We start from the raw sequence: 22,043 nt of genomic DNA, 5'->3' as shown, positions 1-22,043 counted from the left end.
CGTCAATTCTAAGGCACTCAGCCTTCTTTATGGTCCAACTTTCACATCCATACATGACTACTGGAAAAACCGTAGCTTTGACTATACAGACCTTTGTTAGCAAAGTGATGTCTCTGCTTTTTAATATACTGTCTAGATTTGTCATAGCTTTTCTTCCAATGAGCAAGCATCTTTTAATTTCATAGCTGCAGTCACTGTCCACAGTGATTTTGGAGCCCAAGAAAATAAAATCTGCCAGTGTTCCCATTTTTTCCCCATCTATTTTCCATGAAGTGATGGCACTGGGTGCTATGATCTTAGTTTTTTGAATGTTGAGTTTTAAGCTAGTTTTTTTACTTTCCTCTTTCACCTTCATCAAAAGCCTCTTTAGTTCCTCTTCACTCTCTGCCATTATCATCTGCGTATCTGAGATTGTTGATCTTTTTCCTCACAGTCTTGATTCCAGCTTGTGCTTCATCCAGCGTGCCATTTCTCATGATGTACTCTGCATGTAAGCAGGGTGACAATACACCACCTTGATGTACTCCTTTCCCAATTTTGAAGCAATCTGCTAGTTCATGTCTGGTTCTAACTGTTGCTTCTTGACCAGCATACAGGTTTCTCAGGAGGCAGGTAAGGTGGTTTGGTAGTCCTATCTTTTGAAGAATTTTCCACTGTTTGTTGTGATCCACACAGTCAAAGGCTTTAGCATGGTCAGTGAAGCAGAAATAGATCTTTTTCTGGAATTCTCACTATCACTGTCAAGCTAAAATCACTATCAAGCTAAAATTTCAATTGTGACAATATTGTAATGTCTTTGAATTTAAAAGAAAAATTTTGAGTGACTAAATGTGAGCTTAGGGGAGTGTACACACATTTTTTTTTTCCCTTCTAAACTAAGGCATGTCTAGGAGTTAAGTCATTATTTTCAAACAAGACTGGAATGGCCCTCATCAGAAATCTCTAAAAAGAATTTGAGAAAAGAAATCAGATAAAGAATAAGAAACATATAAGAGAATAAGCAGACTATAAATGATTGTTTTTATTTTTTCAAAACTGTTTCCTCCACTAACTACCTCTACTCATGTCTCCCCTATTAAAGAAAATATAACAATAAAAACACTCTCAAAACCCCAGTTTCACTCTTGAATTACTTTCCTATCTCTCATCTCTCTTTTTACCAAAATTTCCCAAAAGAACTCTGTCTCAGGAATTGGCAAACTTTTTTTAAAGAGTCAGATAGTAAATATTTTAGGGTTTGTAGGCCATGTGGTCTCGGGTACAACTACTCAACTCTTGCCTGTTGTGTACACGCTCTTTCTTATGGGCAATATATAAGCAAGTGGTGTGGTTGTGTTCCCCAAACCTTTATGAACACTGAGATGTGAATTTCATATACTTTCCACATATCATGAAATATTCTTCTCTGCTTTTTTCAACAATTTGAAAATGTAAAAACCATTTTTGGCTTGCAGGCTATACAGTATTATATTGGGTGGAGGGTAGAGTGGATATTGCGTGGGGTTATAGTTTTGTCAATTCCTGATCTGTGTCACTGCCTTTATTCTTGCCTCCCTTGAAATTTAGTCTTATCTTCACTGTGCTCCAAAGATTTGTTTTCTCAAATATCACTTATATCTACATCTAGTATCTTTTCTTGTACTCAAATTCTTTGATCTTTCTGTTTTAACTCTTGATCATCATTTTGGTAGTCATCTGTCCTTTTTTTCTTTTTTTTTTTATACTCTTCTATCCTTTTCATGAAGTTATGTTACTGTGATACTTTTTCTAGCTCTCTCATGACTGCTTCTCAATCTCCTTTGCTGGATTTTCTTTCTTTCTGGCACTATATAGATGTATTCATATGCATCCCCCTCCCTCAATTTTTGTCCCCAGATAAGTCTGTTTCTCCTCTTTTTTAATACTATCTTTGATGATTTCATTCACTGCCAAAACTTTCACTAATGCATTTACATAGATGATTTCCACAGCTGAATCTTCCACCTCTATTTTTTAAGAGTCTAGACTGTAAATTGCCTGCTAAACTTATTCAAGCTGACATATACGCACCTCATATTCTAAGTATTCATTCTCAGACTTATTTTCTCCAAATCCTCCTGACTTTCTTATCTATTAATGACATCACTATTATCCAAGTTCATGACAAAAAATTTTCACCTTTAAGTTCTCTTCTTATCCTGAGATTTAATGACCTCCATTATCTTTCACAACCAATCAGTTTTACATTCAGAAAAATTCCCTCACATCTGTTTCTACCTAGCCTTCAATATAGCTATGACTTCAGTTCAAAAGTCCACCCCAAACTCTTCCTCCATGTGTATTTCTTAATGTATAGCCTGCAGCAGGTTCAAATAAAGGGATGATTTTTAGTATACTCTTCAGTGTTGATCTCACTTTTTCCTAAACTTGCAACCTCAGGCAAATTTATTAACATGTAAAATAGAGGAAGCAGATAATACTTCATTTCCTATGTCCTAGAGAAGTTATAAGGATAAAGTTAAATTCTGTATAGAAAATTCTTGTGTGTACTATGAAACATAGTAAAGGTAACAGTTCATTTCTTTTCCCTGTGGTTTATTCATCTTCATATATCCTGTGCCCAGCATAGCATCTGGGAGATAGGTGCTCAATAAATGTTGAATGAATGTGTGAATGACTGGAGAATCACTCTTTCCTTGGATTCCTTGATGGCAGTTAACATATATTTCATTCACAATGCAAAGCATTTTTAGCAAACAAAACCTAAAATAAACTCCAACTCTCCTCAAATTTTTGAGCAATAAAACATTCACAAACATAATGAAACAATGATCTCAGGTTGCTTCTTAATTTATCTTGCATGTTACACATATACTTTTTATAATTTTACCATGTTTGCACTGTTATGATTACCAGATAATTTATAAAGACAGCACATACCTCATTATCATGATATGCCCATTGGCACAAAAGCATGCCAAGCAGGCACTGTTACACATGACCACCACATCTGCTTGCAGTATAAAAGATGTTTCTGTGATGTTATGAACATAGAGGCAGGTCTGAGAAGGCAGTGAGAAGACTTTAGCTTGTTTCTCTGAACAGATTATTGTGTACTGATGATCTCCTATTTCTTGGGATGGAGAGGGGCAGTTCATGACCAGTTTCCTTCTCCAGGATTTCTCATTTTCGTCTATGTTGTTTGGATCCCTCCAAACTTCATATGGTGGTTGCATTAACCCACCAGTTCGGTCCATACAGGAGAATGTTAGGACAGCTCCTTTCAATGAGAGGAATGTACCTATAAAAACAATTCCACGTCACTGGCACATGAAATTCTTTCTAAAACAGGTGCTATTCATCTGTGGGTGATAAATTTTTTCTTTTATATTATAATTTATATTTATAGTGTCATATTGCCGTATTACACATAAATCAGTAGATGTGTGCATTTATCAGCTGCAATAACTTTGAATCATAATGAGTAAATGCTAAAAGGAGTCCTAAGACATCAACTCATCAAATCCTTTCATTATATTAATACGAAAACAGATCCAGGAAGATGATGAGTTTTGGGCCAAGACACATAACAAATTAGTGACTGAGCCTGGACTGGAACTCAAGTTTCCTAATTCCTAATCCCGTATCCTTTCAGCAGAAGGCAATGGCACCCCACTCCAGTACTCTTACCTGGAAAATCCCAAGGATGGAGGAGCCTGGAAGGCTGCAGTCCATGGGGTCGCAAAGAGCTGGACATGACTGAGCGACTTCACTTTCACTTTTCACTTTGATGCATTGGAGAAGGAAATGGCAACCCATTCCAGTGTTCTTGCCTGGAGAATCCCAGGGATGGGGGTGCCTGGTGGGCTGCCGTCTATGGGGTCGCACAGAGTCGGACACAACTGAAGCAACTTAGCAGCAGCAGCAGTATCCTTTCACTATACTATACTGCTGCTGCTAAGTCACTTTAGTCGTGTCTGACTCTGTGCGACCCCATAGACAGCAGCCCACCAGACTCCCCAGTCCTTGGGATTCTCCAGGCAAGAACACTGGAGTGGGTTGCCATTTCCTTCTCCAATGCATGAAAGTGAAAGTGAAGTGGCTCAGTCGTGTATGACTCCTAGCAACCCCATGGACTGCAGCCTACCAGGCTCCTCCATCCATGGGATTTTCCAGGCAAGAGTACTGGAGTGGGTTGCCATTGCCTTCTTCATTAAAATACTTTTTTTTTTTTTTTAACAAATTTCAGAAAATTTATAATTTTAATTTACTGAATAACTTCAACTGAAAAGATAATCATGCCATCTGATTCCATTTCTTTATAGACTCATTCACTAGAAAATACTATTTTTCTTCTTCTGAAAATGAATACTCAGAATACTTCATGAAATTTAAATATCTAGTTCATGCTAGCAATTTTGATTGTATTTTTTAAAAAACAAACTGAATTTGGTGTTTACTCAGGCTTATGCATCTTTGATACAGAAAAATGGTTTACTCACCTGGATTCTCCAAGGTTGAACATCCATGCCAGATTATTACCTATGGGTGATTTTTTACCAGTCCCAGAGATTGGATACTGCAAAGACTTAGGTAACTTGGGATAGATTGACCTTTGGACACTTCCAGACTCTTCCCTAAGCAGTGCCTGAGCAGCCTTTTCTTTCCTTTGTCCTTTGACATCGTGTAGAGAGTAATGGAGGAGGGCACGGAAACTCACTCCAGTATCGTTGCCTGGAAAATTGCACAGATGAGCCTGGAGGGCTACAGTCCATGGGACTGCCAAGAGTTGGACACGATTGAGTGACTGAGCACGCACGTAGAGAGAATAAGGAAGCTATCCCAGGCTGCCATACCTCAAGAGTGTACATGTACCAGAGACTTGGAAAGGGTATTATACAAATACATTCCATTTAGAAAATACTTTATTAAGTATTAAAAATTTATAAAATTCAAAGTAACATGTTTAGATGCTTTAACATCTCAGTTGTGTTTTTTAAACCCACTTTTAAAACCAAGAAGCCTGTAAATGTCTGACAGGGATAAGGGAGCAAGGGCTCAGGTGCTGTAATCTGAGGGTCAAGGTATGAAAGACCAGCTCTCAACCTACCAAGGAGGAAAATGTCTGCCAAGGGCTATGATGAATGATTTAATTAGTATTCATCTAGGAGTGATCCTTCTATTCCAAAAAAAAAAGCTTCCATATTTCCATTGCTGCATAGCATGGAAAAACTTTCTGAAGTATATATTAACAACACCCTCAATTTAGAGATATCCCAAAGTAGGTTAAAAAAAAAAACCAACAAGAAATCTACATTTTGGAAGCCATTTTCTTTACTCCTGATGCTTACAAAGCTGTCAGTATCAAAATGACTGTTCCTTAATAAGTTGCCTTGCCCAAATATCTGCTTTGTTTCCTAATTTGTGGTAAGAATGCTCTGATTATATCCTTTTCATTAGTTTTATACAAGGTTTAAGTTTTCCCTGTGCATGTTTGTGTGTGTGCTCAGTCGTGTCTGACTCTTTGCAACCCCATGGACTGTAGTCCACGAGGCTCCTCGTTCATGGGATTTCCCAGGCAAGAATACTGGAGTAGGTTGCCATTTCCTCCTCCAGAGGACCTTCCTGACCCAGGGATTGAACCCAAGTCTCCTGTGGCTCCTGCTTTGGTACCACTGAGCCACCTGAGAATCCCACCACTGTATTATTAATCTTATGATTCTGTCTTTAGTCTTTTCTAACTTAAAAAAAAAAAAAAAAAGCTTAATCAAGTCAGAATTACAAACTTACTATTTTAGAAATGCACATTACAGGAAGCTTAAATTTACGAACTTCTGTAATAAAATGTTAACAGTTCAGTTCAGTCACTCAGTTGTGTCCGACTCTTTGTGACCTCATGAATTGCAGCATGCCAGACCTCCCTGTCCATCACCAACTCCCGGAGCTCACTCAGACTCATGTCCATCGAGTCAGTGATGCCATCCAGCCATCTCATCCTCTGTCATCCCCTTCTCCTCCTGCCCCCAATCCCTCCCAGCATCAGAGTCTTTTCCAATGAGACAGCTCTTCACATGAGGTGGCCAAAGTACTGGAGTTTCAGCTTCAGCATCATTCCTTCCGAAGAACACCCAGGGCTGATCTCCTTCAGAATGGACTGGTTGGATCTCCTTGCAGTCCAAGGGACTCTCAAGAGTCTTCCCCAACACCACAGTTCAAAAGCATCAATTCTTCTGCGCTCAGCCTTCTTCACAGTCCAACTCTCACATCCATACATGAACACAGGAAAAACTATAGCCTTGACTAGAGGACCTTTGTTGGCAAAGTAATGTCTCTGCCTTTGAATATGCTATCTAGGTTGGTCATAACTTTCCTGCCAAGGAGTAAGCGTCTTTTAATTTCATGGCTGTAATCACCATCTGCAGTGATTTTGGAGCCCAGAAAAATAAAGTCTGACACTATTTCCACTGTTTCCCCATCTATTTGCCATGAAGTGATGGGACCAGATGCCATGATCTTCGTTTCGTAATGTTTAGCTTTAAGCCAACTTTTTCACTCTCCTCTCACTTTCATGAAGAAGCTTTTTAGTACCTCTTCACTTTCTGCCATAATGGTGGTATCATCTGCATATCTGAGGTTATTGATATTTCTCCCGGCAACAGTTCAGTCTACAGTAAATAATTCACAGATAACTAATGAGGATTTTCCACTTAAAAGAGGTCTTACTGGCTAGAAGTGTGCCTTACTCTAGCTTTCCAAATTATCAGTCTTTCCCACTAAAATCTTTATCATTCAATCAACAAGTATTTATTTTGACCTGAGAAACTGGAAGGATGGAATTGTCATTAATAGATATGGAAAAACTATGGAAGACAGCAAAGGAATATTAGGAACTCAGTTTGGGACATAAGTTTGAAATACTTATTAGATCCAAAAGTGAAAAGTGAAAATGTAAGTTGCTCAGTCCAACTCTTTGCTAGTCCATGGACTGTAGCCCGCCAGGCTTCTTTCCATGGCATTCTCCAGGCAAGAATACTGGAGTGGGTTGCCATTCCCTTCTCCAGGGGATCTTCTTGATCCAGGGATCGAACGTGGGTCTCCTGCATTGCAGGTAGATTCTTTACCATCTGAGCCACCAGGGAAGCCCTATTAGATCCAAGTGGCTGTCAAATAATTGGACACCTGTATCAGGAATTTGTGGATGGACCCAGACTATAAATATAAATATATGATCCACGAGATTACAAGTGGCATTTATAGTAGTAAGGCTGGCTGATTTCATGTAGGGCTTGGATATAAATAGAAAACAGGAAGGATTCAAGGACTCTGTCTTTGAGCGTGCTGATTTTAAGTCCAGTGAAATGTAGAGGAACTAGTAAAGGGGACTGAGAAGGAATAGCTATAGAGGTAGGGAGAAAACTGGGTAAATAACGTATCCTGGAATCTAAGCGAAAAGTGAAATGTTACAAGGTAGGGATAATGGTAAGCTGTGCAGTAAGCTGCTGCTATTTCAGGTGAGATGTGACTTGAGAATTGAATTTAGCAGTGATGTCAGTGATGACCTCTGTAGAGGCTTTTGTTGATTGGTGTGAGAGAAAGTTTGATCAGAATGCACTCAAGAGAATGGGAGAATAAAACTGAAAATAATGAATATAACAATAGTATTACTTGAATATTTCAAGGAATCTTGCACTAAAGACAAAAACAGTGAAATGGGGCATTTGTAGGAGCAAAGATTCAAGGACGATTTTTCTCTTTTAGTGGGAGAAATAACAGCATGTTTGTATGTTGATCTAATAGATAAATATATAAAGGAAACAGGAAAATTGCTGGATTGACTTTCTTGTGTAGGTGAAAGGGAATAGAATCTAGTGTATAAGTGGAGATGTTCACCAAGTCAGGAGTTTACACAGCTTAGTCACAATAATAGGAAAGAAGGTAGCAATCTTGGTGATGGTGGCAGCTGCTGCAGTTCTCATCTGATTGTTTTCTCAATGAAAGAAGACATGGTCATTGCTGAGATTGAAAACAGTGGAGAAGGTATTAAAGCTCTGAGGAGAGTGGAGAAAGTATGTAATTGTTAAGGGTGGAGAGAAGACTAGAGTATTATAGTATGACTCCCCAGCAGCACAGGAACCCACCAGAGGTTGTTGATGATTTATTTCAAAATGAGACTGTTTAGTCTGATTATTTTTCTCCAGCCGTATTTAGCTACACAGGTATAGAAATAAAGTGTATGTTTGTGTGTGTGCACTCAGTCACTCAGACATGTCGTACTCTCTGCGACTCCATGGACTGCAGCCTGCCAGGCTCCTCTGTCCATAGTATTTTCCAAGCAAGAATACTGAAGTGGGTTGCCATTTCCTTATCCAGGGGATCGTCCCGACTGAGGGATCAAACCTATGTCTCCTGTATCTCCTTCACTGGCAGGCTGATTCTTTACCATTGAGCCACCTGGCAAACAGAATTAAATTTAGGAACCAGGATTGTGATTAACCATATTATATATGCATGATGTTATGATTTATGATGAGTATGTATTTGGTCTTTGTCCCTGTTTCTGGTATAGTGCTCCTAAAATCCTTGGAATTGCCTGACAAGAACAATACAGGTGTCTTTCATTATGTTAATAAGGTGATTTTGGAGTCTCACCTAAGGTTGGGTACTGGTTGCCAGGGGAACCAACCAGGTGATTAGAAGGTTAACACTTTCAGCCCTACCCCCACCTCTGGGGCACAGAGACAAGCTGGAGATTGAATTCAATCACCATTGGTTTAATTAATCACATCTGTGTAAGGAAACCATATTAAAAACCCAAAGGTGGGGTGGTGGTGGTTTGAAGAGCTTCCGGGTTAAGGAGCAGGTAGTAGTGTGGGGAGAGTGACACTCCTGGAGAAGGCATGGAAGAGGTGGCTTCATGTACCTCCCTACATTCCTTGCCCTATGCATCTCCCATCAGATGTTCAGCTATATCCTGTTATAAGAAACTGCTAAACAGTAAGTGAAAGTTTTTCTGAGGTTCTTTGAGTGGCTCTAGAAAACTGATTGAACTGGAGAAGGGGGCTGTGGAAGCCTCAGGTCTTCTTGGTCAGAAGAATAGGTGACAACCTTGACTTGTCTTGGTATTGGCATCTGAAGGCGGGGGTTACAGAGCCATTACCCTGTGGGGCCATCTCCATGTGGACAGTGTCCAAATTCAGTCAAACTGTGGAATACTCAGCTGGTATCTCAGACTTGTTTGTGGAGAAGGCCTCCACTTATCTGGTGTCAGAAGTGTTGAGTGTGGTAGTTGTATGAAAGTAAAGGAGGAGGAGACACAAAGGAAAAACCCAGCAGGAGGAAGGGCTGTTGTTTTTTCATCCCAGCATGCAAAACTGCATTTGTATTAGTATCACTTGTGGCTTGTTAAACAATTTTCAGACACCAACCCAGACCAGCTGAATTAGAAACTCTGGGAATGGAGCCAGAGTGTTACAATCTGTGCTGTAACCCTTCAAGTGGTTCTGACACAGATTAAAGTGATGGCTTCTAGAATAAATCTCTAGGTGCTCTGTCACTCTAAAATGCAGTGATTTAGTGCTTTAGTGCACATTGCCATATTGTTGATGAGAATTTGTTGTCCAGACAACCAAGATAAGTTAATGTGAAAAAAGTCCTTTAAAAAAGAGAAGTGGGCTTTTCTTTGTTGAGAGTTTTTTTTATTATTATTACTGATCAAATATCCTTATTAGTTACAGGTCTATTCAGAGTTTCTATTTCTTCATGATTCAGTCTTGATATTTGTATGTCGTTAGGAGTTTATCCATTTCTTCTAGGTTATCCTACTGTATTATAAAGAACTATATATCTAGACCATTCGATTTTCACAAAGAGAGATGTTCTTTTAATCTCTCCATAAAAGAAATTCCGGAAAAAGTTTGAATTCATGACAACAGCATGTGACAAAATGGTATGTGAGATTTCATTTGTTTTTGGAGAGCATTTTATTTTGCTTTTTTAATATCTAAAAATCTTAATAGTTCCATGTGTCTAGCTGTTAAAGACTCAGATTTCATACTTTATACTCAGCAGTTTCAAGTGACAGTACATTTACTTTGGGAAAAATAGAATTGCTATAAACACATTCAGTATAACTAGTAACAGGAACTGTAAACAACAAACAGCTGCTGCAAGTGGAGAGTATGTTTATTTTTCTGTATTAGTCTGTGATTTTACTTGTTCAGTCAAATACAATCGTTACATTTGAACTATATTTTTATGGTATCTATTTTTAATGAAGTTTGTAAGATACAATGTATGAATTTCACAAATATGTTTAAAATATATATGTCTTATATGGAAAGGCCCTAACTGAATATGGTGCACAGAAATCAGGTGATGAAATTTCTTATCAAGGTTTAGACTTGAGATTAAAAACCATACATCCTTCTCATTTTAACTAATTTCCAGACAAAGCCTATTAACTAGCTTCATACTATATCTTGAGAGCACATTTGTTCATTTGTATGTTTGCATAAATTAATTTAATTGTTCTTCATCAGATAGCTGGATTTTAAAGGAATTAAATGCTGGCAAGTAAGCCTGACATAGGGAGTAGGCTAGGAAGTCTAGAGTAGAGGGTAAGTCTATGAGATATTTCTGTCAGCAGGCAAAGGACAAAACAAGAATATGGTAAGAAAAATAACAGTTAAAAAGGTAAGAAGATAATCTCTGGCATACTTTTACAGTGTTGAGAATATACATCTGAAAACATATCTAAGCTTATATAATACATAATCAAAAACTGAATTAGTAAGTTAGTCATATCCTCAGTATACGAAAAGAGCAAAAAAGATGGAGATACATTTAGTTTGAGTTTAGTAGATTTATGTATTAATAGATGATTCACTGTCACTACTGTGTCTAGGTATAGCGATGGCTCGCAGGAAAGCTCCTACTACCGTGATACAACTCAGCATTAATCTGACATGAAAGTGCGGGGCTGAAGAGCATATTACAAATTATATATTATGTCAACAATAGAAACAAATAATGTAGAACAAACAAGATTTGAAATTTAAAATGGATGGAGCTAAAAGCTAGTCTGTAGAAAATTATTCTAATTCTTTCAAATCTATAGCTCCCAAGAAACTTGATACAAGTTTTCCAAAATTTTGACAACAAATATAAAAGTTCATATGACATCTAATAATGATGGATGATTGACAGGTGGCAAAGAGAAATGAGAAGAAATAAGACTGGCTGGACCAGGGAACTGGTGCTGGAAAGTAGCAGGAAATCAGATTAAAGAGGTAGAACAAGGCTGGGATTTCCAAGAAATTGCTTCTATGGATAAGTGAAGGTATCAGAATATGGTGCATAAAAATCAGGAGATGAAGACAATACTGGAATTAAGACCAGTACAGAGGCAGAGTTAAGTAAAAGGAATCAGAGTAAGTGAAAGAAATGGAAGTGATGGAAGTCATTAAGTATTGTGGAACTAGTAACAGAAATGGGGAGAATAGAAACAAACAAAAAAAACAGTTCAGGGGTAAAGAGAATGAATTTATTATGGAGACTCTTCAGTTTAATCATGAGTTTGAGTTTGATATTGAAGCATGAAAATAATTTTTTTTTTTTTTTTTTTTTACAAATCAGTGATAGGCACGTCATGTGGCAGAATTGATAATTACAGAATAATTTGTTAGCAGGTAGCACAAAGCATTACACAGAAATGAGATAAATTTAAAATGAGTCTCAAAATTACAGGGGTAGGAAGCTGTTGGAAGTGATGAATGTTTATGGCATAGATTGTGGTCATAGTTTCATGGATGTTTACTTATCTCCAGACTCATCAAGTTGCATACAATAAATATGTATTTTTTTGTATGTCAATTATACTTCAATAAAGGAGCTTTGAAGTTAGAATCTCTGCAAATTTCTCACAGAATTACTGTTGGAGAGTAAAATTCCTAGGGGCAGAAGTATGGGGGGTGGAGATGGGACAGACAGGGGGAGAGTTTGCTCATGGAAGAATTTTCATTTACCTTCTTCCTCTGTATTTGGAGTTTTTACAATTACAATTTTTTTTTTTTACAATTACAAAATTTAACCACCAGTATTTTAGATTAAAAAAGCATGCCATATAATAATCTTTGTACACAACAACAAACCTCCAGAGATCTAGGAAGTCTCTTCAGGTCTTTTTTTTTTTTTTTCCTCTCTTCAGGTCTTAAGATACTCTATTCCCCTGCCTGTTTTTCCAGCCTCAGCACCATTGTAGCTCTAAGTTTTAGCTATGTCATGCTCTTTTTACCGCTAGGTTGTTGTTTTTCATTTTTTGGTCTCCTTTTAAAAATCTTTATTTTTAATTAGGGGATAATTGCTTTACAATATTGTGTTGGTTTCTGCCATACATCAACATGAATCAGCCATAGGTATAAATATTTTCCCTGCCTCCCTCTAGAGCCTCCCTCCATGCCCCACTCCATCCCACCTCTCTAGGTTGTCACAGAGCAATGGTTTGAGCTCCCTAAGTCATATGGCAAATTCCCACTGGCTATCTACTTTACATATGGTGATGTATATGCCTCCATGCTACTCTCTGTTTGTCCCATTCTCTCTTTCCCCTGCTGGGTCCACAAGTCTGTTCTCTGCATCTCCATCGCTGCCCTGCAAATAGGTTCATCAGTACCATCTTTAGCCAGATTCCATACATACACATTGATATATGATACTTGTTTTTCTCTGACTTACTTCGTTCTGTATTATAGGCTCTAGTTCTTCAACTTCATTAGAACTGACTCAGCTGTGCTACCTCTAGGTTTTTTATGCTTTTCTGAATTTCTCTTAAATATCAGCACTGGGCAGAGCTCCCTTCTAAACCTGTTCCCACTTCAGACAGAGGCTTTGTGAGAGAGGTCTTCCCCAAATCCCCCTCCCATGCTGCCACAGTATTATTTACTTCCCTAATTGTAATTTTTTGGTTACTTTTGTTCTTCCCTGCAAATAATCTGAGAATAAAAATCATTGTGTCTTGATCACTATTGCATGCCCAATGCCTAATTAATTAGTATGAGTTTGGGAAACATATGTTGAAAAAAATGGATGAATAAATTTCAAAATGGATTGTATTTTCAGGAAATTGCTAGACTCAAATTTTTCTAGGCCATCTGATAAAAGGTAATTTAACAATGTTTTGACAGGAAAACCCATTCAGGGCCTAAAAGCATGTCACCCACTTTAGCACTGACTATGAAAGAGGGAAATGCCTCTAACTCCACACCTTTTAAAATGGTTCCCATAATCTAGAGCACTACAATAGGACAGAGATGAGTGGAACAGGGATGTGATGCAGAGTAGATACTAGGAAGAAGGTGAAGACGGAGTCAGGAAGTGGGATGTGAGGGAGGAGAGGATGGGTTTTCTACTTTAAATCTGAATTGGCTTTCTGTCTTCTCTGGAACTCCATCCTTTTTCTTTTTATTGTCATAAATTATGCCTTCCAATTAGGCTTTTTCTCTTTCAGTGGTTAACTATAAAACAAATCTGAACCTGGACTCAGTTTTCTGCCTTACAGGTACTGCTTTTTTAAGTTCGTAGACTTAATTTTTCTTAGAGCAGTCTTAGGTTTTACAGAAAATCGAGCATGTGGTAGAGAGCGTTCCCACACGCCCTCTGTCCTCTGCTCTGTTACCAGCACCTTGTGTGTTCGTGGTGCATTTGTTAACGTGATAAAATGACGCTGATATAATAACCAAAGTCTTGAAAGAAGGCTGGCGTAGAAACTTGGAGAAGATAGCTTCCCATTATCTCTCTTTAAGGAGGTTTGCAAATACTTATGAACCAGATGCCCAAATATTAAGTTAAATCTCTACTCACTTTGTATTTTCCCATCATTTTAAGTCTATTTGCTAAGAATGTTGAAGAACTTTCCTATGGTACTGATTCATTAAACTAGTTCCAGAGACTTGTTTATTTCCATGCTTGTGGCATAGAAAACCATATTTTTTAGAATATCTCTTACTAGAAAATTGTCTTTCACTCACAGTTGTACGCTTGTGTATACAGGGGTTTGATTTTTACCTTTAAATATTTGAGGAATATGTGCCATGTATTAGATATCCAATCTGTATAAAAATGTATTGAGTTAAAAAATGGATTGAACTAAAACTTAAAAAATCATTATGACCTTACTGATCTGGCTCTCTCTTAATCATAAGAGAATTATTCCTATTTCTTTAAAATAAAGAGTACAGTAAAAGACGTTTTCTTACTGTGAAATATGTTTATAATTAAAATATAGTGGTGCTAATGAGTAACTTTTAAAATACAGTGCATTTTATGGGCTGGATCTTTTCCCCTCCTCCCTTTATCAAATTCATGCACTGAAGGCCTACACCCCAGTTCCTCAGAATGTGATCATATTTGAGACAAAGCCTTTAAAGAGGTGATTAAGCTAAAATGAGCCTGATAGGGTGAGCCCTCATCCAAATGTCTAAGAGATTAGGAAACACCAGGGGTACAAGCACACAAAGAGACAGTCATGTGAGAATATGGTGAGAGTGTAGCCAACTGCAAGCCAAGGACAGAGGCCTCAGAAGAAACCAGGCCTGCCAGCACCTTAATCTTGGTCCTCTAGCCTCCAGAAGTGTGAGAAAATAAACTCGTGTTGTTTAGGCCACACACACACACAATACATTTATCTGAATTTGCCTCACTAGTAGAGAGCTGAATATTCTTCCCACAGTAACAATCCATCTATATGAATTTAGCATTCCGGTTAACAAAGAAAACACAACTCTATCTAACCTATCATGCCATATGTGTTCTTTTAAAATGAGCACGTGTATACCTGTGATGGATTCATTTTGATATTTGGCAAAACTAATACAATTATGTAAAGTTTAAAAATAAAATAAAATTAAAAAAAATAAAAATAAAATGAAATCCCTTATTCTATATATTAATAAAATTATTTTTACTTTAGAAATGTTTTTCAGATAGTTTTTTCATATATGGAAAAGAGTAAAAGTTATTGATAAGAATAAATTTTAAAATACACAAAGGAGTAACAGAAGGAATCACGTCTCTTCAAGAGGGAAAAAGTAGGAAGACGTATACTTTAGCAGACATATACTTTAGACATATACTTTAGCAGCAATACTCATAACTGGGGTCAAATTCTCTAGGTACTACAATAAAAATGGAAGAAATTTTGAGGCATGGCTTCAAAACAAGATGAAGAGATTATCAAAGAATTTAGAAAGCCAGCTCAAGTCAGAATGCTTCTAGTTTAATCATCTGAATTCTTTAGGGATGATGTAAAACACTCATAGGCTCTGATCTGGCATGGAACATTAGATAAATGCTTCAATTCATATTGTACAGTTAAAAAATAAAATTAAAAATTTTAAACTTTTGCCTTAAGGCTTTCCTAAATGCTTTTCAGAAACTTATTTCCCAAGGGACTGTTTAGGTTGGGAATTCCACAGATTACCACCATAGAAATGGTTGACAATTTTTGCCATGCAGGAAGGTAAACTGCAATAGTTGAGATAGTATATGATTTATAAAGTTCTCAATAGTTTCTAATATCCAGAATACGTAAATCTTTGCTCCAGATCAAAACAAGTTAAATGTTTTACAAAACATTTATATAAATTTGAAAAAGTAGCAGTGAAGGAATAAATGAAAACTCTTACCACTTGGCAGGACCATGACCGGCTCTGTAAATCTTTGTTCATCTGCTGAAGGTAGGTTTAGGGAGATGATTAACACCATTCCCAGACTAGTTCCAACAAACAAACAAGGGGAGATGGTAGAGTCATTTTTCCGAGCAAAGGACTCCATGAAGTACAGCGCTGTAATCGCTTCTTTAGAATCTTTGTCAATGCTGGAGATGCTAGAGCTCCTAGAACGATTATAGGAATTTTCTCGACTTTCTATGGAAATTTAAAAACAAAAAATTAAGTTTTAGTGTGTTTCCAGAACAAGTGAAGTCAGACTTAGTGCATGAAAACCAAAATGATGAGGGAGAAGTAGAATTTGATTCTGTGTTAACTGATCTGGAAGGCAGCTTATGCAGTTCACCAGCTTATTTTGATGAAGAAAAGCCCAGAAGTGTAAATCATAAACTCAGGCAGAGCTGGGACTAGCCTTGAATCTGCAGAGCTGCAGTCCACTGTTTTTTTTCTCTACCTTACCTCACAAGTTAGTTGAAATTCTCTAATTTAGAAAAAATATGTTTAGTCTAAATAGTTAAGATTACAAGAATTTCTAGTACAGTTTTAATTATGCTTCTCTCCGTTCTCTCAATTACTAAAAGTATTCCTAATGACTTCTTGACAATTCCCATATACTGACAACATTGTGGCTACTTACCTGAAGGGTCATGTATGTTCTGTGGTAAATACATTCCTTTAATTTTGCTATGTTTGAAGTAATTTCAGTTGTAAATATTAAACTATTTATATAACATTGAACAAATGATATCTCCCTGAACTAGTTACAAGCTGCCTACCTTGAATCTAAATCCAGTTTTGGCTTTGCCAATGACTAAATTGGCACAGAACCACCCCACTGAGAGTGTGGTCATCTTTCTGAGAGGGCTTCAGTCCAGTGAAAAGGAAACCGGTGGCTTCAAGTTCTCCTTCTCATCAACTTTTACACATGGTGTATACTCCAACAAGCAGAAACTCACCACCTCAGGTAAATGACATAGGAAAGTTGTATTGTTCTTATCATCACTCCAGGGTACAAGTTCCTCATATTCTTTCTACTGCCTTCCCTCTCCTTTCCATTTTGATAGGAAATGATAACTCATTTTTATAAAGAGATAATATATAATAAAATAATATACAATAAAGTTAAATATTAAAGCTCCTCAGACTATTCTTTTTCTACAAACCAAAATAGAGTATTCCTAATTTTCCCTTCTCTATCCTTCAGCAAGTTTATAAAAATAACTTTTTAATAGAATTTAGATTTGAGAGGGAACACAGATATAAACTATGTATTTTACAGATTTGGAGATAGAGATGTAATTTTCCCCAAATCAACACGTTAGAGTTAGAAATGTCTAAAACTCAAAATCCCCAGCTCAGTCCAGTGACTGAAACTACTAATTCATTTACAGCCTTTACACTTTCCTTACATTCCTAGCTAATGTTTCAAAAATTTTCCATTCATGGTTCATCAACATTCAAAATTGCTACTCATAGATACCTGTGAAAGAGAAGATCATATGCATGCTTATGATATTAAGTCTGATTCCACCAGACTTAATATGGTGGAATGTTAAAAAGCTAAAAATTCCATTTTTAAAAAAATTTTTGACCATGCCACTTCTATATGTGGAATCTTAGTTCCCTGACCAGGAATCAGATTCCATGCCCTCTGCAGTGCAAGTGCAAGGTCTCAACCATTCGACTGCCAGGAAAGTGCCTAAAAATTTTATTTTTAAAATTTGAATAATACAGATCATTACTGTCAAATTTTTAGAGGAGTGGTAAATGGTGAATTGGGCTTCCCAGGTGACACGGTGGTGAAGAATCCGCTTGCCAATGCAGGAGATGCAAGAGACAGGGTCAGGAAGATCCCCTGGAGGAGGAAATGGCAACCCACTCTAGTATTCTTACGTGGAAAATTCCATGGACAGAGGAGCTTGGAGGGCTACAGTCCATGGGGTTGTGAAGTCAGACATGACTCAGCGACTGAGCACACTCACAAATGGTGAATTACTTTATAGCACAGAATTACCATAGCATATTCCTAAGATTACATTTTTTCTATTTCTAGTCCCAAAGCTTTTTATCAGAAAGGCAGTAGCAGAAGTTGTATGCGTGCTCAGTCGTGTCTGACTCTGTGTGACCGCATGGACTCTAGCCCACCAGGCTTCTCTCTGTCCATGGGATTTTCCTGGCAAGAATACCGGAGTGGATTGCCATATTCTCCTCCAGGGGATCTTCCTGGTCCAGGAATCGAACCTGTGTCTCCTGCATTGACAGGCGGTTTCTTTACCACTGAGCCACCTGCAGCAGTTACAGGATTCCTCCTTTTTTTTTTTTTTTTTTATCTTTCTTAATCTAGGCCTTCTGACTCATGTACTTTATATTCCCTGTCCCCAACGCTAATTCCATAAATAAGCAAATAATCCTCTCTTTTTAAAACATAAGATTGCAAACTAGAATTTAATGTCTTGCCTTTTTCTTGGTCACATTCTCTTAATAGTTGAGGAAACAAAGGTTATAAGACAGTAAATAATTGTCTACAGATAGAAATACCAAGAGGCTTACTGTTGAGATGGAAAGAAAGTAGGAGTATACAGAACAGATTAATACATAGGTCTCACTTTGTACAGAAGAGATGGAAACCTACCCATAAACAGAAGCATTCTGGTTTTAGAGATGAAAGAGGTGTAGTGAGGAATGGATCTGGATTCATGGCTACAGCCCGACCAGGTTCTCAGTTGCTCATTGTCTAGAGTTAACCAGCTTTTCATATTTTTACATGTGACCACAATCCCTTGTCCCTCAGCTCCTAATTCCCGTGGTATGTCAAATTTCAATTGTATCCACAAAAATCCATATGTTTAACCTACCTTCTGTTGTAACTGGCAAAGAAATCTCCATGCAAGCAGCTGACTGTGCTTTTCGAAATGGTGGTCTTCCAGGACCCCAGCGATTTATTTTTGAAACATCAGCACTGGAAAGTCGTTTTCCAGAACTGCAGCTCTGAGAAGTGGGACTTGTGCAGTGTCCATTTACGTGGTCTGTACCAAAAGGAAGAAGGCAACATAAATATCATAATTAATTCTTAATATAAGGGAATAAGTGTGTAGATTAATAAATGGAGGGAGAATTCCTTGTTTTTAAACCATTTAAAGATGGCTAAGTCCTTGTTTTAGTCATAATTTCAATAGCTAGCCAGATTTTTCATAATGATTAAATATATTCATCTTTAAAATCTAACATAGTTAAAATTTATATTTTCATTATGTATTCTGCCATTTAATGGCAGTACAAAATAGGTTATAGTACTAGACTTTCTTCTGCATAATGTAAATATACACCTATTTATATAAGTTTTGGAAGAACTTCAAGTGCTTAGGGTTTAAAATATAGAACGGAAGCATTTTACTGCAAAGTTGAGAATGGTACATAAGGATATTGACTCTACAGCCAGACTGCCTGGGCTCAAATCCCAGTTCTACCACCTACTGGTTGTATACATTTTTGCAGACTTCATAGTTTAGTTTCCTCTTGATTGGGACTATTACTGTCTAACTCATGGAGCTTTTGTGATAACATGTTATATGCCAGAAACTTCCTGGTATATAGTAAACTGAACAAAGATAAATTACTACTGTCATTTTTGTTTTGACATTATTACTGCCATTTTGAACTCCAACTATTCCACTAAAGTTGCTCAAGTCTAAGACCAAATAGTACTGTTTATTTTAGAGCCTGTGAATTTATCTGTTCTGATAGAATTTAAAAATTTGGAATAATTGCACTAAAATAGTCAATGCTAACACATATTATTTGAAACATCATCTCATAGATCAACAATATTCAGAATACATTTTAAAATGTGCTTATGATCCAGCAATCCCACTGCTGGGCATACACACTGAGGAAACCAGAATTGAAAGAGACACGTGTACCCCAATGTTCATCACAGCACTGTTTATAATAGCCAGGACATGGAAGCAACCTAGATGTCCATCAGCAGATGAATGGATAAGAAAGCTATGGTACATACACACAATGGAGTATTACTCAGCCATTAAAAAGAATACATTTGAATCAGTTCTGATGAGGTGGATGAAACGAGCCTATTATACAGAGTAAGCCAGAAAGAAAAACACCAATACAGTATACTAACACATATATATGGAATTTAGAAAGATGGTAACAATAACGCTGGATACGGGACAGCAAAAGAGACACTGATGTATAGAATAGTCTTTTGGACTCTGTGGAAAAGGGAGAGGGTGGGATGATTTGGGAGAATGGCATTGAAATATGTATAATATCATATATGAAATGAGTCGCCAGTCCAGGTTCGATGCACGATACTGGATGCTTGGGGCTGGTGCACTGGGACGACCCAGAAGGATGGTATGGGGAGGGAGGAGGAAGGAGGGTCCAGGATGGGGAACACATGTATACCTGTGGCGGATTCATTTTGATATATGGCAAAACCAATACAATATTGTAAAGTTAAAAAATAAAATAAAATTTTAAAAAATAAAAAATAAAATGTGCTTCTTTGGCTATTCAAAGGACAGAGTTAAACAGAACCATGTTTAATGTTCATATTGGACATGGGAACTGGCACTCAGTATCCACTCCATTACAGCTTTTCTATATTGAGGAATTTGAAAACTTAAAATATACATTCTCTGGATCCCCTTGTAGTTAGTGCAAAGATGAGAATTAGGTTTCACCATTTAAATGCACTAGTGTGTTTTACTATTTTTTTTTAATGAGTTAACATTTATTGAATACTTCAATGCCAGGCATTTTACACACATTACTGATTTAATCTTCACAACAACTATGCAGGGTAGGTGCTCTATCCTGATTTTGCAGATGAGGAAAATGAAGGTCAAAAAATGTTCAGAAAATTATCTAATGTTACATAAGCAGTACTCATGGAGTCAGGATTCTAATCCAGATTTTTATCACTTAGTGTCTGTATGCTTAAAAACTAGGCCATTGGGTCAGCTAATATATTTGGTAAGGATTAGCAATTTTGATGATGTATTTAGGAGGGTTTAGGAGTAGCTTATGTAATATTCATTGAGCTCCTAGTCTCTTGGGACCAGTTGTCTTCCATATTAACACAGATTTATCAGACAGAAAGGCATAAATATCACATGATAAGTTAGCTATGGGGAAGCAGAAGTCAAGAGTTCTGCCTCTCCTTCACTATTGAATCTAGTCTTATAAATAGGAAAAACACTGAGGGCAACAGCCGGTACCAACAAAGACATAGAGTAGGTTCAGTTCAGTCGCTCAGTCATGTCCAACTCTGCGACCCCATGGACTGCAGCATGCCAGGCCTCCCTGTCCATCACCAACTCCCAAAGTTCACTCAGACTCACATCCATCGAGTCGGTGATGCCATCCAGCCATCTCATCCTCTGGTGTCCCCGTCTCCTCCTGCTCCCAACGGCAATTACTTTAGGGATACAAACTGCAAATATAAGCCACGCTGCTCCGGGCATATCAGTTAGGATCTACCCAGGTGTGAAAGCTTGTTTGAGGGCTTATTCGGAGTAATTTGGGATGAGTTACAGCCCTCTTCACACTCATCTAGGTTCAAGAATACATGGCAGAGCTCTGAAAATAGTAAAATTTGTTCACCTAGCCAGGACTCTTTGGACTTGCTAAGTGAAAGTGCCTGCCTACCTATTACCATCTTTTGGTGGCTGTTTTTTGTGAACATTGTTTCATTTGAGCTTATAATAGGGTAGTATCAATTATTAGATTACTCAACATGCTGGTCTGTTTTTTTCCCTACCCCCTGTATGGCCCAATTTTCCCCATCTTATGGTTGACTCATGAGGTCTGGCTGACATTACCATATCAGGGCAACTCAGAGTCTTTGGCCATATTCTTCTGTCTTCAATAGGGCTGATTAACTTAAAGGATTTCTTTTTGTAGCTTAAATTTTTTTTTAATATAATAAATTTGCTTAATATTTTTTTCTTAGTACAGTAAATATTCAAGACAGATATGAATACTATAAAACACTTATGAAGAAATTTGGTTGTAGCCCAGACATAGTCATTCTGAAAATTTCTATTAATGATACTAAATACAAAAACTTCTATTGATAAAATTATTCACTGTAGTTTTAGTAAGAGATAAAAATTGGAAGCCAGCTATCCTTTACAATTCAGCATAAACTTATAGGTACATTGTGCTATGTATCACATGCTGCTGCTGTTAAGTCATGTCAGTCGTGTCTGACTCTGTGTGACCCCATAGATGGCAGCCCACCAGGCTCCCCCGTCCCTGGGATTCTCCAGGCAAGAACACTGGAGTGGGTTGTCATTTCCTTCTTCAATGCATGAA

General features: G+C 37.4%; 1 protein-coding gene across 6 annotated transcripts in view; it reads right to left on the bottom strand.

Moving 5' to 3' along the window:
- STXBP5L (syntaxin binding protein 5-like) overlaps positions 1 to 22,043 on the bottom strand; it is a 335,496-nt gene that overhangs the window by 15,182 nt on the left and 298,271 nt on the right. For all 6 annotated transcript variants that reach the window (XM_010845396.1, XM_010845399.1, XM_010845394.1 and 3 more), the window contains 3 exons: positions 18,557 to 18,727; positions 15,660 to 15,899; positions 2,920 to 3,280 (listed from right to left, as the gene is read on the bottom strand). In XM_010845396.1, the coding sequence (XP_010843698.1) occupies positions 2,920 to 3,280; positions 15,660 to 15,899; positions 18,557 to 18,727 (772 nt within the window). The remainder of the gene's footprint in view (positions 1 to 2,919; positions 3,281 to 15,659; positions 15,900 to 18,556; positions 18,728 to 22,043) is intronic.

Source organism: Bison bison, unplaced genomic scaffold (genome assembly GCF_000754665.1).
Source record: "Bison bison bison isolate TAMUID 2011002044 unplaced genomic scaffold, Bison_UMD1.0 scf7180017864215, whole genome shotgun sequence".
Classification (NCBI taxonomy): domain Eukaryota; kingdom Metazoa; phylum Chordata; class Mammalia; order Artiodactyla; family Bovidae; genus Bison; species Bison bison.
The sequence above is the reverse complement of the archived record's forward strand: the minus strand, read 5'-3'. Positions and strand labels throughout refer to the sequence as shown.